General features: G+C 41.6%; 1 protein-coding gene across 4 annotated transcripts in view; it reads left to right on the top strand.

Annotated features, from left to right (window-relative positions):
* FSD1L (fibronectin type III and SPRY domain containing 1 like) overlaps positions 1–20,499 on the top strand; it is a 96,421-nt gene that overhangs the window by 66,672 nt on the left and 9,250 nt on the right. The window contains exons 10-12 of one of the 4 annotated variants that reach the window (XM_073636196.1): positions 4,931–4,960; positions 14,770–14,867; positions 16,279–16,530. In XM_073636196.1, coding sequence (XP_073492297.1) covers positions 4,931–4,960; positions 14,770–14,867; positions 16,279–16,530 — 380 coding nt within the window. Of the gene's footprint in view, positions 1–4,930; positions 4,961–14,766; positions 14,868–16,278; positions 16,531–20,499 lie in introns of all 4 variants that reach the window. The other 3 variants (XM_073636187.1, XM_073636211.1, XM_073636203.1) reach the window with 3 other exon arrangements.

Here is a 20,499-nt window from a genome sequence, read left to right as displayed (position 1 = left end):
ATTCTGCTACTCCTCCTGAGTATGGCAATACCACATGTGTGAGACTTTTACACAGCCTGGCTACATAGACAGGCCCAACATGCAGGGAGCACCATCAGGCGTTGTGGCATGAATGAGCACCATGGATGTGGCACATATGATCACTGATGTGGCATGGATGTGGCACGGATAATCACTGATGTGACATGGATGTGGTACGGATGATCATGGATGTGGCACGGATGATCACTGATGTGGCATGATGATCACTGATGTGGCATGGATGTGGCATGGATGAGCACTGATTTGGCATGGATGATCACTGATGTGGCATGAATGTGGTACGAATGATGACTGATGTGGCATGGATGATCACTGATGTGGCATGGATGATCACTGATGTGGCACGGATGACCACTGATGTGGCATGGATGTGGCACGAATGATCAGTGATGTGGCATGGATGATTGTTGCACGGATGGTCACTGATGTGGCATGGATGTGGTACGGAGGATCACTGATGTGGCATGGATGTGGCACGGATGATCACTGATGTGGCATGGATGATCACTGATGTGGCATGAATGTGGCATGGATGATCACTGATGTGGCATGGATGTGGCACGAATGATCATGGATGTGGCACGAATGATCACTGATGTGGCATGGATGTGGCACGGATGATCACTGATGTGGCATGGATGTGGCATGGATGATCATTGATGTGGCATGGATGTGGCACAAATGATCACTGATGTGGCAAGGATGTGGCACGGATGATCACTGATGTGGCATGGATGATCACTGATGTGGCCATGGATGGAGCATGGATAAGCCATGGATGAGCCATGGATGGAGCATGGATGAGCCATGGATGGAGTATGGATGAGCCATGGATGTAACATGGGTGGAGCATGGATGAGCTATGGATGGATGGATGAGCCATGGCTGGGCATGGATGTAACATGGATGGAGCATGGATTGATGGATGAGCCTTGGCCGGGCACAGATCAGCACTGTGGGAGCTTCAGATACAGCTCACAGCGCTGCTGCACCCGGCTCACCCCTCTCCTCACTTGCTGTACTGATCAGCGTGAGGAGAGGGGAGGAGCCAAACTAGACATGCTCTGGTTTGTTTATAAGTGATCACGCCATCATTGGACGGTGTGATCACGTGGTAAAGGGCTGTTATTGGCCCTTTACCCCAATCCGTGACACGTCGGATCTGGGAGGCCCGACGGTCACGGACATTCCTGGGTGCATGCCTCAGGAGCGCGATTCTGGAAGGACATCATTTGATGGCCTCCCAGAGTTATCCGACTGCGCTGTAGCCGTCATCCGGCTATAGCCCCGTCGGCAAATGGTTAAGCCATACATAGGCAGTTCCTCAGGAGATACAAATGTTCACAGGAAAATCTTGCTGTGTATGGAACATGAGTATCTTAGTGGCTGGCTGCAGTAGACCAGCACCAGTATCCAGTAGGGATTGGGTGAAATGCTTGCCTGATATTCTTTACTAGTTTGATGATAAAAGTAAAAGCTAACTTGGCTTTTTTTAATTAGGCTTCATTCTCACTGGCACTGTCAAATCTGTGTATATGTGTGTTTAGGCTAGGTACACACTTGTGCAGGTTGGGAACACTCACAAAATTGCGTGCGTTCCTAACCTATAAGCAAAATATGCTGCTCTTTAGCAGGCATGCCAGGCTGCTATTAATTCTTAATGGCACCCCCAAACATCAACAAATGTGGCGCATTTTTGTGTGCGAAAGATTCCATAGTGCAGCATGATTTGAAAAAAATGAGTCAAGGACTTTTTTCCCTGCGTTTCTATGGTTAGGGCAGCCCATTGATATTAATGGGTTGTCTACACGCAGGATGCAGATGGGTGAACCTAACCCTAGGGGACATTTTTAAATGCATGTATTTATTTTTCAGTGTAGCCATTCACACTGGGTGTTTACCTGCATTTAGTCAGTCAGCTGCAGTTAGATAAAATAGATTTCTGTGCATCCAGGATCCAATTAGACACTCAATGCTAAACACATGTAAAAAAGACTAAACCTAGATGTAAAGATCTAAACGCACCTAAACCTGCTAAAAACAAACATCTATATGCCGGAAAATGTGATTGGGAAGCACAAGCGTCATTTACACTGGCACTCCTACATTTAGCTTTTCTAAATGCAATAGAAGTCATCTGGGAAGTAAAAATATCATTTATGCACTCCAGATCCCTTTTTTCGGAATTAAGATTTTCCTGCTTTAAAGCAAGCTTAGCTGCATTTGGGAAAGTTTACATGTGTTTAGAGTGTCTACTCAGATTTTTGATGTACAATTTTTTTCCTAAACTCAACGCACCTAAACACAGGTAAACATATAGGGGGTTATTTACGAAAGGCAAATCCACTTTGCACTGAAAGTGCACTTGGAAGTACAGTCGCTCTAAATCAAAGGGGTAAATCTGAAATGAGTGGAAGCTCTGCTGATTTTATCATCCAATCATGTGCAAGCTAAAATGTTGTTTTTTTAATTTTCTTTGCATGTCCCCCTCAGATCTACAGCGACTGCACTTCCAAGTGCACTTGCAGTGCAAAATGGATTTTCCTTTAGTAAATAACCCCATAGTGTGATTGGCACCACTGAAAATTCATTACATTCATTTATATGGGTTTAGAGAAATGTCTTACAAATGTTTATGAGCACAGGTTTGACAGTACCGGCTTGAATGACGCCAAAATGTCTCAGACAGTGGTTTAGAACAAACACAAAATATAAATGTGAATTAATATATATAAATGTGTAAAAATACTACAAATATAAATAGCAGTTTCAGTGACACAAAGAAATGCATTTCTCTACATTCTTCCCTTTGATGTAACACTTTTATGTTGAGTAAATTACAGAAACTGCAGCATTACTGTGGAAATGAAGCTGCCAAATTCTAGGTTCAGTATAGGATAGGGAATGAAAGCCAACTTCTAACTTGTTCCTATGGACATCCACCCTATGTGCTCTTTTCTCCAGTTTTGCACATATGCCTAGTGAAATTGCCTTGTTTTTTTCATACTTAACAAACCCACAGCTAAGTAATAACTTTTTAACTTGTATATAGCATAGTGTATAGCAAAAGGGCTTGCTAACCCATTGAGACAACCATTTACAGCTTTTAGTCAGTATGTTTACAATCAGCAGTTTGTTATTGGTTGACATAGGTTACTGCACACCACCACTCTTTAATCCAAATTAATCCAATAGGTTTATAGTTTTACATAAGAAATGTTTTAGAAGGTCTTATAGATAATAGCTTCTGTACTTTCTGCTTACATTTTCATTTTTAATTTCAGTAAAGTTATTCTTCCTTCTTCAGGCCATGTAAACACAAATGCTTAAAGGAAATGCTTACCCTGCATGTCTAATATGCTCTGAGTGTTCTTCAAGGCTCTGTGTGAAAGATTTGTAGTGAAGTAAACCCAGCACTGAAAATGTTATATAGGCTGCCAATGCTAATTTCTGAAAATGCTAGCTTCCTGATTACCATTCGGATCCAGTGGCAATAATTATTGATTTACTGGCATAGAATAAGATGCAGATTAAGACTGGGTTCACACTGATGGCAATTGGATGTGGGTTTCCCCGCATTCAATTTGCATGACAGGAGACTGTGACCGGCTCTCAATGGAGCCTGTTTACACTGCTCTGTGGCAGCTGCGGAGCGGATTGCACAAGGGTCCTCTGCATCTTTGGCTCTGTTTTGGATCTGAATTCAGGCAAAAATTCAGGCCTGATTCGTCCCTGAAATGGAGAACAGGAATGCATCGGACCCCTGCTGTGAGCCGCATCCGAAGACAGTGTGAACCCAGCTTCAGAGTTCTAACTTTTCTTTCTACATACATGTTTAGAAATGGTGACTGAAACTATTGAAATATAAGGCTGCTATTTTTTTAATGAAAGTCTTAACTTTGTCTTAACTGCGATGTTATCTTTCTCTCTGTAAGGCCCTTTAACACAGGACGGACTCCGTCAAGCGGATCCACTTGCTCAGTAGGGAATCTGTCTGCTGATACCTGTTGAACAGCAAAGCTGTTCTCTATGGGGCAGTCGGATGGAAACGGACCGTCTGTTTCCATCCGACTGTCATTCTATCCGCTAGATGGATGAGGAATGGATCCCAATCCATCTGGTGGCCTGGATTGGATCAGATGTAGGCAGGTGTAAATGGATACATGTCCATTTAAATTCACCTCCCCACAGAGAACAATGGGTGGTCCGTTTGGGTCTGCCTGAAAAACGGACAGGTGGACCCGATCAGTCCGCTGGTGTGAAAGGGGCCTAAAGGCTACCTTTAAGCACAACTTATTTGCACCCAGTAAAGTTTCCTCATTTAATTTGTTCCATGTCAAAACAATTACAAAGTACAGTGTTAAGCCTGGTACACGCTATAAAAAAAAAATTCTGTTCAACCCAACGGGTTAGTACAGCGATCTCCCCGCTGAGCTGTTGTGTTCTTCTGACACCCCCCCCAAACCCCCCAAACCCACCAGAACATTTCTGTCAGACTAACTGCCATATACTTGGGCCAAATGTGGGCCGGTATTTATTGAACTGGCCGGAGTCGCCGCGGCATTCAACCCGTGTGTGTGGAGCTTTATTCTCAGATGATGCTATAGTCCTTATTGCCGTCAGTAGTAAGCCACATTCTCAATAGGGTTAACACCTGATCTTTTTGTATGTGCATAATGTATTAAATAATCAAATCTTCTAATGTTAAAATACTTTTAAAAATATAACACAACAAATATTTCTGATGCCAAAGTTGTATACTATAGCAGCAACATTTTTGGATTTTAACAGACTGGCATATTCCCTGTTTTATTCATATCATCAAAGTGTTCCATTACTCTTCATGATCAAATGTCTCACCATTTTGCCTATTTCTGTTGTCTGACAGTGGATATGTTACGCTGAAGAACAATCCCAGGTGAAGATAATGTAGAAATGATTAGCACTAGGAGTTCTTGCTGACTTGCCTGGTTTCTTTAGCATACAACTGTTTCTAACCCTAGATTATTTTCATTAACACTTCACGTAAATGGTCTGGCTAGCCTTGTCTTGGATCACAGAAAGCACCCATCTAAAGACTGTTCTAAAATTGCAAGATTTTGTTTCAGCTGTATAACCTGTACCAAACAGCTATAAACTTTTGTAAGTTATCTTGTTGTTACTACTGTAATAGCAGAGAAAAGAAAATGTAGAAACAACAATAAATCCTTTTAATGCAGGCTATGGTGAAAATAAACTGTAGTCATTATTTGTAAGACTTAAAAGAGAAGTTAAGTGTCTACACGTATCCTTGTTTTACTCCAGGTGTAACTGGAAAACATTTTTGGGAAAGGTTAGATTGTATCTGGTGATAGGAGGAGTACGAGGAGAAAGAAAAGTAATTTTTGGTCATTCTGGATCAGTAGAAAATATGTTGAACAACAGATTTGTTAAGGATCTATGAATAGAGTGTTTTCTATTTACACAAAAGCAGAGGTTTTATCACTTTGTATAGAAAACCCCAATTAATGTAGTGCCCAGAGGTGTAATGAAGACCTCCAATAAATAATAATAAGAGGCTACATGAGCATTTAGCTAGCATCAGACAGATAGCTATGAACATACAAAATCAGTTTTATAGATACAGCCCTATCGGAAGGCAGCAAAGTGTAACGTAAGACTAAAGGCAAAACTTTTTTTTCTTCATGTGGATAAAGTAGTGAGGGGTTCGAATTTTTGATTTGCCACCAGAGAAGGAATAGAGGGGAAATGGGCACACTTGTTCACATGAAAACAGTCAAGAGGATTTTCTTACAAATGAAAGATATCCTCTCACTTGCTGATGAGTCTACAGGACAGCAAATAAAGGGAAGTCTTACAGATGGCAAAACTGTGGTTTTACCCCACTACTCTGTTCAAAATAAAAAAATAAAAAAAATAATAAGCTTTTGCCTAGATATTAAATAATAAATGTAGCGCTATGTGTAAGATTATAAATATAAAGTGCAAATCTCTAAAATAAATAAATCCTACATATAAATGAATAGTCCATAAAATGAAAAAATGAAGAAATAAAACATGAAAAACTCTTCTTGTGATCAGTGTATCCACACAATTCCACCACAGTGATTGTTTGTCCTCAAAAGGAGTGCACACCACCACCAGTAAAAATGTGCGCTCACCTCCCAGATGAGTCAAAACTCATATGCAGATCTCCCCACGAGCTCTCTGCTCTCACTTCCTCTTCCCAATCAATGGTGGGTAATCCAGATAGCTCTTTTCTTAATGGTAACTCAGCTCATTAATATCCAAAGAAGCGGATCATCTCCCAGCTTGGCTCAAGATTCCATGAGTTCAGGACATGTAAATAATAAGTATAGAGACCATAGTGTTCTCCGTATACAAATTTATTCAAAGCCCCCAAACAGACAAGTTGCACTTACAAAATAAAAACTTTAAAATCACATAAAAACCTCCAGAGTAGCACCACCGTGTCCACATACACAGTGCTTGGCTGGACGTGACTATCAGCTCCTCCCTTCTAGACGCGTATCGGACAATCACAGGCCTTCCTCAGTAGATCTTAATGAGCTGAGTTACCATTTAGAAAAGAGCCATCTGGATTACCCACCACTGATGGGAAGAGGAAGTGAGAGCAAAGAGCTTGTGGGGAGATCTGCATATGAGTTTGGACTCATCTGGGAGGTGAGCGCGCATTTTTACTGGTGGTGGTGGTGTGCACTCCTTTTGAGGATGAACAATCACTGTGGTGGAATTGTGTGGATACACTGATCACAAGAAGAGTTTTTCATGTTTTATTTCTTCATTTTTTTCATTTTATGGACTATTCATTTATATGTAGGATTTATTTATTTTAGAGATTTGCACTTTATATTTATAATTTTACACATAGCGCTACATTTATTATTTACTATCCATTTTAAAATTAGTGTGGTGTACCACTTGGAATGTTTAGCAGCTGTGCACGTTTATTATTAGGTTAACTCATTTAAACATCACAATATTACTTACTTGTGGCGCTGATTGTTTCATCTTATATTTTGCCTAGATATACTTTAAAGCGGAGCTCCACCCAAAAGGGGAAGTTCCACTTTAAGTACCCCCCCCCACCAATATGCTACATTGGCATGTCATTTTGGGGGGGAGACAGGTACCTAGTTTTGACAGGTACCTGCTCCCACTTCTCGAGCGGAAGTTCTCCTCTCCCCCTTCCTCTTTGCAATCTTCTGGGACATGTCACAGGTCCCAGAAGATTGTCCGACCAATAGGGAGGCGCTGCGTGACTCGCGCATGCGCAGTGCACACCCAGCTGTGAAGCCACAAGCTGTCACAGCCGTGTGCCCACACTTGCAATGCCGGTGCTGGTAGAGGCGAGGGAGAGAAGCGAGGGTTCGGGCAGCCGTATCGCTGGACCGTGGGACGGGTGAGTGTGTGTTTATTAAAAGTCAGCAGCTACACTTTTTGTGAGTGGAACTCTGCTTTAAGGGGGTAAGGTACTTCTGTCACCACCTTATCACATTTCAGTGTAATGTAGCATGGGAATTATAAAATAAAATAAAATGCGCCATTATCTCAGATATTCATACACATACTATATTCATATTTTTTATGTAGGGTCTGGTGAAGCTAGAAATACTGTATTGATGATCATTGGAAATATTCTGCAAAAGTGACCTTGCTGCACATAAGGAAAATAGCATTATCTCAATCATTATAATATTGTACTTATTATGTATATAAACTGTTGCTAAGTGTTATTTGTGGGATACAAGAAAACTTTATGCCTGATTAAAGGTTTGTTTGGACTTTGAGATGATGTTAAAGAGGAGAAGTGCAGGATATAAAACAAAAAAAAACACACATACTTACGATGCTGCAGCTGTGTCCCACAGGCTGTAAGACTGAGAACTGAATGATCACATGACCACTGATCGTTCAGTTCTCAGTCTTCGCTGAGCAGAGAGCGGTGACTTTCAGTCATTGACTCTCTGCTCCACTCCTCCAGTGCTCACTGGAGCACCAGGCTGGGGAGGGCGTGGAAGCTGCTGGGTCAGGCTCTCAGTTTGAAAGGCTAAGCAAGTCACCGGTCAGGAATCTGAGTGGATCCAGACATTACTGTCGAGATTCTTACAGAGCCTGGACTGGCTCTGTGATGTCAGCCGACAGCAGGCTTTGCAGAAATAAGTACATTCCTGTGACCCACATGAGAAGTATGGCCAAAAAAACTTTGGCCATACTTCTCTTTTAACCAAGATTTTTTGTAGTACATTATGGGCATGCACAGATGGACACATTTACATTGATCTATTTGAAGATGCACATAAAGCTGGTCACGTTGCTCAAAGATTTTATTTTTATAACTGACACTTACTTTCTGTTATTCACAAAGAAGCATGGACAGATTGGAACCAGTTAGGCAAGAAAGCTAAGCCTTCATAAGTTCTTCCTGCAGTTAAAGCCTATCTAGATATCCCAGACTCACATGACCAAACCTTAAAGAGGTTGTAAACCCCCCCCCAAAAAATAAAAAAAAAAACGAGCGGAATGTCCGACAGAAAAAGTCAGACGGAAGCTTTTCATTGTCTATTCCGATCATGTGTATGCCTCATCGGACTTTTTTTTTCGAAAATTCTGATGGACCTAGAAATAGAACATGTTCTAAATATTTCAGACAGAACCCATTCCTATTGGGAAAACGGCTTGTCTGTATGCTGTGCCGACGGACCAAAAATGACGCTTGCTCTGAAGCAAGTATGAGATGGAAGCTATTGGCCACTGGCTATTGAACTTCCTTTTTCTAGTTCCGTCGTATGTGCTGTACGTCACCGCGTTCTGGACGATCGGACTTTGGTCGGACTTTGGTTTGACCGTGTGTAGGCAAGACCGCTTGAATGCAATTCCGTCAGCGTTCCGTCAGAGAAACCTTCGGAGTTTATTTCCGACAGCAAAACCGGTCGTGTGTACACGGCATAAGACAAAGGCATTATGAGCTAGTATGAATAACATACTAGCTCATTATGAACTACTCACCTTAGAACGAAGCCCCCAGTGTTTCTGCCCTGAATAAATGGCATGGGCGGCCGGTCCTTCAGAGCGCATGCCCTGATGACATAATCTGCGCAGTATACAGTAAGTATCTCCTAAACTGTGCATGTTTAGGAGATATTTACAGTACCTATAGGTAAGCCTATAATAAGGTACTTACACACCAGGAGAGTTTACTTCCTCTTTAAGACTGACTCAGAAGGAAGCTGCTATTCTCTGACTTCTGAACTAACAGAACTAGTCCTGGAACAGTGAAGATGAACCTGTTCAGATTTGGTGCAAGGAAAAGAACCCGTCATGAGAATGACAGCTTCCAACAAAGGTTCCTCACACAAAGGTTTTGCCTTGTAACATAGCTTGCTTTCTGCTTTATTTATACGCACATACGTTTTGAACAAGCCATGCACCTTTGCTAATTACAAAAATACCAATAAAAGTGCTTTCTTTTATCTCTGATAGGCTGCTGGATTGTGTTTTTTCTTGAAACTGAATTGCTTTGTTTTTCTTTTTCTTTATGTGTATGCATACATCATTTATGGACAAATGCTGTAATGTCTGGCTTAGTTTATCAGTGAAATTAAGATAATATTTCTTGATCGTACAGTACAGGGCACAAACATCTTCAGGTCATTATGACTGCATTAAATGCAGCTATCTTCAGGTAATTGGACACTGACAAAAGACACTGACAAAAGAAGGCTGCAGGAACATTGCCCTATACCCTATAACTCCTCCCACTCCCATCTAAACCCATTTTTTTGCCTGTGCCCTTAGGAAATGGGCCTCTTCTCTCTACAGAGAGAAGCTTACCTTCTGCTAGGGAGGTTTCTAGGTTTCTCTCTCTCTCTCTGTGTGATTCTATTTCAAGATGATTCTTTCATCACTCGATTGCACCATAGTACTGTGACTCTTCCTGCAGTTTCCTGGTTAGTGGACTCCCCAGCAAATCATTGGTGGAAGATGCGGGAGTGGCCTGTAACATTGCTTTTGCTCTGGGAGTTTCCCTTGGCCCATAGTGCAACTTGTGAAGTTACCTGCAGGATGCTTTACAGGTTCCGAGCTGAGGTCTGTTTGGTGCAGAAGACCCTTGGGAGTATGCCCATTGTGGAGGTTATTATTGGTTCCGGGCCCCTGTACCCTCTCCTCTGTTGGTTGCCCTCATTCTGACCCCCTGCCTTCTTCTTATGATTCAGCCACCCCTGCTTCAGCCTTCCTTTCTAGAGTGGAATTTTCTGCCATATTGGCAGGGTTCATGGGCATAATTTCTGTCCTTGTTGAGGCCCTAGACAGCAGGGTTCACTTCGACTTTGAGCCAGACACAGTGAAAGAGAAGGTGTCAGCTTAGGAAGACAACCCTCCCCCCCCTTTTCTGAGGTGTCGGATCAAGATGATATGCCTGTAATGACATCGCTCCTAAGCTATAGGAGACGATGGCTATGCTTATTGAAGTTGTTCACTCTTGTTTAGTATTGGAGCAGCCTGAGTCTGCTTGCCTGAAAGGATCCAGTGTTAAGTCTCTAAAGTTCCATACACCAGGTAAGACCTTTCTGGTCCATGAGCTGGCAATTTCTTACCTTAACAAGACCCTCACAGCCCCCGTGGAGGCTATCTTTGTGTTGGCGGGCCCTGCTGCATAAGCTGCGGTTGTTTTTATGGCAGTGTTTCAGACCATTGCTGTCTGGACTAAATGTGTTGCCTGGATTCCCAGCTCCTTCCTTATGGATCCATAAGTCCATAGTGAGCTAGACCATTCACCTATAGCTTTATGTTATTCTGTGAATGGCTTGCCCAATGCACTTGACCAAATTTCCAGGATGAGCCTTTTCTCTGTACATATGCACAGGATTCTCTTAAATGCAGGCCAGCAGAACTCCCCAGCAAGAAATTCCTTGAGCACTTTGAAGACAAGCGTCTGTTTGGACCCTCCTTGGATAAGTATATGAAGGCAATCAGTGAGGGTAAGATTATTCTCTTACCTTTCTGCCTCTGGGCTTCTATTAACACATTTGTTTTATCAGGTGGATGTTAAAGCCTCCTTTGAAGCCATTTTCTTCTTGACCTGTGTGTTATGTGGGCCTGTTGACATTGTTTGCTGTGTTGTCCACCCCTCAGTTTTACAGCTTTTGAACTTCCCAATTTTAATCATTTTAAAAAGCCTGTATTGTACGATCAGGAAAATAGGATTTTTGAATTGCCAGTAAAATCCATTTTCTGGAGTACAATACTGGGCGCAGGATCCTCCCCTCTGTTCTTATGATCTCCTTATTTCTTGCTTCAAAATGGAGGCTAGCTAGGAGTGGGAGGGATTATAGGTAGATGTCCCTGCAGCCATGGTTTTTTTGCCAGTGTCCAATTATCTGAACGTATAGAAAGATCTTGTCCATAATTGATCCATTTTATACATATATATATATATATGGGAAACTCCTTGAGTTTCTGCCTTGTCCCAGTAGGCAGGATTTCTCTGGAGAATTCTCCCTCACTGAACCAAATGTTTATTCAAGAACTTTAAAATTAATTTTGTGTTCTTAGCTTGGCTTGTCTTTATTTGGCTTTATCTTTATTTCCTTCCCATGCTTGCATATGCATCCTTTTATTTTGGTAAGTATCCTCTGCCTACTCTTTATTTTTTATTTACCCTACACTAAGCTTTATTCACTTTTTGTTATTTGAGCTGATTTCTGAATGACCTGATTTGCAGTTTGCTTGCTAAGCTGATTTTTAGTCAAATGTAACCTCAATTTATTTTTCATGATATTAATTAAAAATATAAACAGGTATTTCACAAAGTTTGAAGTTACTTGTATAGTATAATTCTGCCTCTGTGCACACTTAGGCCTTATTCACACAGGCACTCAGTCACACAGAGTGTAAAGAGCTGTGCAGTTGATTTACTAAAAATGGAGAGTGCAAAATCTGGTGCAGCTCTGTATGGTAACCAATCAGCTTCTAACTTCAGCTTGTTAAATTAGGCTTTGATGAAAAAAACCTGGAAGCTGATTGGTTTATAGGTAGAGCTGCACAAGATTTTGCACATCCAGTTTTAGTAAATCAATCCCTGTTTGTTTGCTTTTCTGTCCTAGCGCTGTGCTATGCACATACATTTTATATACATGAATGGACATGCATCGGCTGTACGGGCTCATCCACACAGCCATATTTGACAGGTACACAGGGTCAAGTGCACAGACCTGAATGCATAGGCTCTGCATCCAGGTCCATGCACCCATCCATACAGCTGATGCATGTCCATTTTTGATGCATAACTCCTACAAATTATATTTATATATACATTTTATGTATAGGTAAACTGTAATCTACATTATCTATTTTTGATACATAAATAGGCATGAAATCAGCTTAATGCATATAGTCCTTGGTCCTGGATTACTAGTTTAATGTTTTAGAAACCTTGTTTCTATATACAATCTTGCCTGCACTTTTGTCTGCCCTCTAAGACTATAAGCTGCCTTAAGCCAGCCATAGATTGATCGAAATTCGTGTTGAACTTGCCAAATTTTGATCCACCTAGGGGCAGGTTAGTTGTGCTGAGGTCAATCCATTGATCGACTTCAGTACAACCAGCCCGTCTGGGTTTTTTTTTCCCCCGATTAATCACTGCCTGCAGCTATAGCTACCAGCAGTGATCATGCTATTCTGCTGGAGGGGAAGGCTCCCTGTGTTCCCTGCTGCTTAACAAAATAGCGCTGGGAGAATCAAGCATTTTCTTTCCTTCAACTTTGTGGTTAAAAGAAAGAAAATTGTATAATCTATGGCTTGCCTAAATCTAAATAATCTGATCCCAACAAAAATGAAGCAAGAAAAGTGTGGTAATCACATTCTATTATATAGAGATGATACCTGGAGGAAGCATTTACTGTTCTGAAAAGGAAAACAATAATTACATATAGAACAGCAAGCAAAATTAAAAAAGCAGGCTAATAGAAATGCAAAAGTCATCTCCAAATAGTTTTAAATACCGTATATACTCGAGTATAAGCCGAGTTTTGATTTTTTTGTGCTGAAAAAGCCCCCCTCGGCTTATACTCGAGTCTCCCTGCCTCACTGTTCATCTGCAGCCTCATGCGCCTGATCTCCCGGCGCTTGGACATGCAGTCTAGTCGGCGGCCGTCCAGTGTAACAAAGCCCCGCCTCCTTGTCCTCGTCCGTGATAGGCGGAACACCGACTCACTGCTGGGAAACTGAGTCAGTGTTCCGTCACGGACGAGGAGGAGGCGGGGCTTTGTTACACTGGACGGCCGCCGACTAGACTGACTGCATGTCACAGCGCCGGTGTTCTGAAGATCAAGGTACGTGAGGCTGCAGATGGACACAGTGAGGCAGGGAGATGGGCACAGGACACAATGAGGCATGCAGATGGACACAGTGAGGCATGCAGGTGGGCACAGTGAGGGATGCAGATGAGCACAGTAAGGCATGCAGATGGCACAGTGAGGCTGCAGATGGGCATTGTTGACCCTCTTTTCCACTTACAGTAGCTGCTGCATTTCTCACCCTGGGCTTATACTCGAGACAATACGTTTTCCCAGTTTTTTGTGGTAAAATTAGGTGCCTCGGCTTATATTCGGATCGGCTTATACTCAAGTATATACAGTAATTTAAACATCCTCTAAATACACTGTAATTTTCTGTATCAGCTTAAAGGAGAAATGTGGCATAGCCTAAATAAATAATACATTTTACCTTAAGTTTGGAACAGCTTTGGGTTCTTTCCTATGCCCTGTTGTTAGTGCTGTTGCCGCACTTGAACTATCAGTAAGGACCAAGTAACAATCCACTCCTGTTTGAATGTTTAGAGGGGAAAGTTACAATTTCGAGCGATCAGTCCCTTCGTTTTTCCAAGCAGCAGCCTAAAGCGAGTATTTCCATTGCAAAGTGACGTCATGCTGGAAACGGAGGCAGCATGACCAAATAGTAAGCTCTGTGTAGTGTGTAGTGGAGACACACAATCAATGGTGTATTTCTAACGTATGCAGTTCTCACGTATCTCAAGTAGAATGAGCACTACTGTGCACTTACTGCACACATCGAGGATTGGATTCCATTTGGATTTCTTAACCGTGTCTTTGAGCTACAGCCAAGCCTGTCACTAGTAGCTGCAACTCAAAGAGGAGCTGTGTATCCTGGCACTGCACCCACCACTGAAGGTTTCTCAGGGGAAACTCCTGTCAGACATCAATCTACCTAAAGCCTGTGCACCTCCAACGTGTTTCTTAGTGCGTGGCTGTGCTCATTCCCTTCAAACATCATTGCACAGGAAGGGAAAGGGGAAGAGAAATTGAGCAGTCTGGAGAGAAAAACTTTCTGGATTTTAAGGAATTGAATATTCTGAGTCAGGGACAAATATAGCTATTATTTTCTATCCGTTCTTAAACCAAAAGCAAACTTGGGGTTCAGAAGGACAAAAGCACTGTGCTTGGCGTGAGCAGGCTGAATAGTGTAAACCTTTTTTCAAGATAAGCCAAAATATGAACTTATATGTACATAATTGCTGTGTTGAGGACAGTGCACTAGTAGACGCGAATGCTTGTCACAGTCTGAACACTTGGAACTTGTACTGTACAATCCACTGCCTGTATGAGTTTTAGTGCATTAGCATGTGCAAGTGTGTTTGATTTGACCTAGTAGTTATATGTAGTTTTTTCCTGTGCCCTGCAGAAGTGCAACACCATCCCCGAAAAGAACTTCCGTTACTTCTAGGCCTCCTGTTAGCAGGGGCAGCAGAGACCGATTTACTGGAGAGTCTTACACAGTTTTGGGTACGTATTGCTGTCTCTTTCCATTTTGAATCTCCTTTTTTAGTTTCATGTAAACAAGGTAGCCATTCTAGTTTAGTCCCAACTTACTTGTTTATACAACTGAGAGACACGTCCACACATGTGGGCAAGTTGTAATTTCTGCCCCTGAATACTAGGTCCAGGCTCTAACACAGGGGTGAAAGCTCAGCCCTCCCTTCTTTTGCAACCGTACCATCTGGGAGTCTGTACTGACCTTTGTAGTATCCACTGACTTCACACAAATGGACTCTGCCTGAGTGCAAAAAAACAAATTCTAATAGTTGCATTTCTTCCGAAGAGAAGAGACCTAAACCTACCCGTTAGCCATTTAAAATTTTGAAAAGTAATAGTCCTTTTAATGTGTTTTTTGTGGCATATTGACCCTGGTGTCAGAATGTTTACTAAAACCTCAAGTTGGCCATTGTGGTAGTTATACTGCGGATATCTGCGACCAGGAGCCCGGTTGTTTGCAGACAGCTACAGACAGTCAATGACAAGTTAAGAAGAAAACAGCAGCTGTCTGCTGCTGTTTATATCTGCACTTCGAGCAGTTGCATGCAGTTAGGGACAGATGGCCATCCATGGACACAGACAGATTGCAACCAGGGCCAATCATTTGTCGCTAACATAATGTAACTGCGCAAAGTGCTGATGCCTGCTTACAGCGGCAGACAGCCACACCTTCTGTCAGCCTGTCATTGACTTGTACATGCTTCCTGGCTGTGGCTGTTTACAAACATCCAGGCAGCCGCACCATCTGTCCACAGCCGCACCATGACCATTTTGGCCTTCTGAGGCCTATGGCCTAGTGGCTCAACTTCCACAGTTTTGGGCTAAGCCCTGTCCATACACCACCCCCTTGTCCAGTTAAAGTGCATTATTGGCTAATAAGGACCACTAGAAATCTTGTGGGGCCTGTTTTTAGGCAGGACCTTTATTTCTAAATGTTTAAATTTACTGAGATATTGAGAAAAAAGTGGCATGAGGACATTTACCTACAAGCAACTGATTTCCTGTACAGTAATCTGACAGAGGAAAAGGATTGCCACTTCAAAGCTTCACATAGCCTGAACTGTTTGATCATATACAATAACCTACTAAGTAGAGGTACCCAAATGTCAACCATCACAGGTTCTGTCTAAGCACTGGCTTCTACATTTTTATTTGTGAAGGCTTTTAGTAGTTTCTTACATAAACTATAAGAATACAAATGTGAGGGTTTTAATCCTCTTCCAACCCACTAAAACAACTTTTTTATTGTCTGTGTCCCTTCACTAGAGAGCTTTAGAGTTGAGCTTTAACGGTTATCAGCACAAGATTGTGTGGTGTGAATATACAGTACCTTCAAAGTGAGTCTGTGGTTGCTTAATAATTTTAATGGTTATTCCAACAGGTGATTCAACAATTGAAAGTGGACAGCATTACTGGGAAGTTAAAGCTCAGAAGGACTGCAAATCCTACAGTGTGGGCATCACATATAAGACAATTGGCAAGTTTGACCAGCTAGGAAAGACCAATACAAGCTGGTGCTTACATGTGAACAACTGGCTGCAGGCAACATTTGCTGCAAAACACAACAACAAAGCAAAAGCCTTGGAAGTAGCAGTACCAGATAAAATAGGTGTATACTGTGACTTCGATGGAGGTAACTTTTTAGTAATTGCCTATGATTTATTACCTTACTACCTTATATTACTGTTTACTTGTCACGGTAGAAATATATGAGCTGCTATTGCTTGTTTCTTTCCATAAATGACACTTGCCTATCTGTGACAGACTTAAAGTGTATGTAAACTCTGGCAATGAACAGCTGTTATTTGCTCCCTTTTGGAAGATAAATAGACCATTTAATTTTTTTGTTATATCTGTACACAAAATACCTGTTGATTCTGACAGAAATTGTGTGAATTGATAACATTTTGTGCACTTGGCCTGTGCTACACTCTTATCGTTAGCATTGTTCTATGGACTCTTCTTTATAACACACCCTTGTGTTATAAAGAAGAGGAGGGGGAGGTGTTTGTAGTTCTAACACAATTACTCTCCTATGGTGAAAAAGGGTGAAAACAATGCCCTCCATAGATACTGTACAAAGATTGAGCATTGTAACCATAGGATGGGATTATGTCACTGGCAGGATCACCAGGTAAAAACAAAGGGAAAAAAGCCTAAACAAAAGAAACCTAATGCAGCTAACATATCTACGGACTAAGCTGCAATATGTAACATGTTTATTCTTTGCTTTACATGCACTTTAAGTAATTCTGAGTCACTACACCAGAACAAGGATACAACAAATACATTTCTGAGTAAAGTCAAAATCTGTTCTTGGCTCTCAAGTTCTTTACAGTGAATATTGGGGTTAATTTACTAAAACTGGAGAGTGGAAAATCTGGTGCAGCTCTGCATCAGCTTCCATTTTTTTTGTCAAAGCTTAAAGTGTTCCTAAACCCAGGACCCTGCATTCACTGTATCTGGTCTCCCACAGTACACAGAACATGGAAATGCAATTATTTTAGTAAATACAAACTTTTAAATACCTTTTCTCAGCAGCAGTATATATCAGTCTTATGACTTATATCAGTGTCTGATTAAAGCTTGTAGAATGAGTTTTCATTCTCCTCTGACTGTCCTTTGAGGCTGCATGCCTCCTGACCCTCTGTCTGGGCAGTGCTGATTAGCCCTGTGCCAATCACATGCACAATGCGCAGGATTAGCCCCTTAGGTTCTACAGTGAGTATAACAAGCATGCTTTACTGCATATACAGACTGATTTTAATGTTGTGGGTTTAGCAACACTTTAATTGAACAAGCTGAAGTTAGAAGCTGATTGGTTACCATGCACAGCTGCACCAGATTCTGAGTGCACCAGTTTTAGTAAATCAACCCCACAGTGTTCTACATGGTTTTTGGACCAGTGAAATAGTAATGAAGTAGATATAAAAAAGTGCATATACAGTGGATATAAAAAGTCTACACACCCCTGTTAAAATGTCAGGTTTCTGTGATGTAAAAAATTAGACAAAGATAAATAATTTCAGAACTTTTTCCACCTTTAATGTGACCTATAAACTGTAGAACTCAATTGAAAAACAAACTGAAATATTTTAGGGGGAGGGAAGTAAAAATAAAAAAAATAAAATAATGTGGTTGCATAAGTATGCACACCCCCTTATAACTGGGGATGTAGCTGTGTTCAGAATTAAGCAATCACATTCAAATTCACGTTAAATAGGAGTCAGTACACATCTGTCATCTTTTAAAGTGCCTCTGATTAAACTCAAATTAAGTTCAGCTGTTCTAGTAGGTCTTTCCTGACATTTTCTTAGTTGCATCCTACAGCAAAAGCCATGGTCCGTAGAGAGCTTCCAAAACATCAGAGGGATCTCATTGTTAAAAGGTATCAGTCAGGAGAAGGGTACAGAAAAATTTCTAAGGCATTACATATACCATGGAACACAGTGAAGACAGTCATCATCAAATGGAGAAAATATGGCACAACAGTGTCATCACCAAGAACTGGACGTCCCTCCAAAATTGATGAAAAGACGAGAATAAAACTGGTCAGGTAGGCTGCCAAGGGGCCTACAGCAACATTAAAGGAGCTGCAGGGACATCTGGCAAGTACTAGCTGTGTGGTACATGTGACAACAATCTCCCGTATTCTTCATATGTCTGGGCTATGGGGTAGCCTGGCAAGACAGAACCATTTTCTTACAAAGAAAAGCATCCAAGCTCGGCTAAATTTTGCAAAAACACATCTGAAGTCTCCCAAAAGCATGTGGGAAAATGTGTTATGGTCTGATGAAACCAAGGTTGAACTTTTTTGCATTAATTCCAAAAGATATGTTTTGCACAAAAACAACACTGCACATCACCAAAACAACACCATACCCTCAGTGAATCATGGTGGTGGCAGCATCATGCCATGGGGCTCTTTTTCTTCAGCTGGAACAGGGGCACTAAGCCTCGTACAGATGTTACGATTGTTGGCAGGGGATTGTCTGTTGACAGATGGTTGTCCTAAAATCTTACCGTTAATAGGCTCCTTTTGACAATTGTTGCCCAACTTTCGGCCAACAAATGTTGGATGACAGGCTAGTAAATTTTCGGCGGACAACGGTTTGGCGTCAGATTTTCGTATGGTCAGTACACAAATCCATCACAGAAAAGTCGAAAGTACAAACACGCATGCTCGGAACCAATGCTCACCAAACACGAAATTAGCAGAAGGGGCCCAAAGGGTGGCGCTCAAGAGCTGAAATTCCTTGTAGTACATCACTACGTTCATGTTTGTGGCATGACAATTGTGTACCCTTAGTATGCAAGACAAGATCCTGGCACACGCCCTTTTGACAAAAATCAGACGCTCGGTTGGCCAACAATCATACCGTGTGTACGAGGCTTTAGTCAAGGTAGAGGGAATTATGAACCGTTCCAAATACCAGTCAATATTGGCACAAAACCTTCTGGCTTCTGCTAGAAAGCTGAACATGAAGAGGAAGTTCAGCTTTCAACATGACAAACGACCCAAAGCATAACTCCAAATCAACAAAGGAGTGGCTTCACCAGAAGAAGATTAAAGTTTTGGAATACCCCAGCCAGAGCCCAGACTTGACTCCAATTGAAAATCTGTGGGGTGATCTGAAGAGGGCTGTGCATATGAGATGCCCTCGCAATCTGACATATTTGGAGTGCTTTTGCAAAGAAAATTGGGCAAATATTGCCAAGTTAAGATGTGCCATGCTGATAGGCTCATTTCACATCTATGCGTGTTGCTTTTGAGTGTTGCTGCAGTGCCTTTTGCTGTGCTTACTGTGTTTTTTTACTGCATTTTTACCGTAATTTTACAGCAATTTGCGTTTTGTGTTTTTTATGCTTTTTTTTGTGGAAAATTTGTTGAGCAGATTTAAAATTGCAAATCGTGGCAAAATCGCAGTAAAAACGCAGTAAACACGAACTACATTCTTTTCTGCAGCTTCTCTATTGAAAGCTATTAAACCATAAAAAGCAGAAAAGCACCATTTTGCATTTAAAATAGTCCCTGATCCTTTCCAAAAACGCAGAGGCACAAAAATGCATTGATGTGAACATGTTTCGTAGGAACCCATGTTAAAAATATGCCCTGCAGTTCTGCAAAAAGCATGAAAAAATGCATTGGTGTGAATGGAGCCTAAAGCCTCGTACACACGATCAGAATTTCCGGCGGGAAATGTGTGATGACAGGCTGTTGGCGGAAAATTTGACCGTTTGTATGCTCCATCGGACAATTGTTGTCAGATTTTTCGCAGACAAATGGCCCTGTTCTGTTGGATGGCAGGTTTTAAAATTTTCCGCGGACAAATATGTGTTGTCAGATTTTCCGAGTTTGTGTACACAAGTCCGTCGGACAAAAGTCCAAAGTACAAACACGCATGCTCGGAAGCAAGGATGAGCCAGAAGCGGTCGATCTTGTAAACTAGCATTCATAATGGAGAATTAACATTTGTGATGTGGAAAATTATGAAATCTCGAAATGCAGTGCACAATTCTCTTCTTCTTTAATGGGATAATAATGAAGCTGCTTTGCTGGTGATACTGATGGAGTTATTGCAAACAAATTTTCAAAGGCTTT

Source organism: Aquarana catesbeiana, linkage group LG01 (assembly GCF_042186555.1).
Source record: "Aquarana catesbeiana isolate 2022-GZ linkage group LG01, ASM4218655v1, whole genome shotgun sequence".
Lineage (NCBI taxonomy): Eukaryota > Metazoa > Chordata > Amphibia > Anura > Ranidae > Aquarana > Aquarana catesbeiana.
The sequence above is the reverse complement of the archived record's forward strand: the minus strand, read 5'-3'. Positions and strand labels throughout refer to the sequence as shown.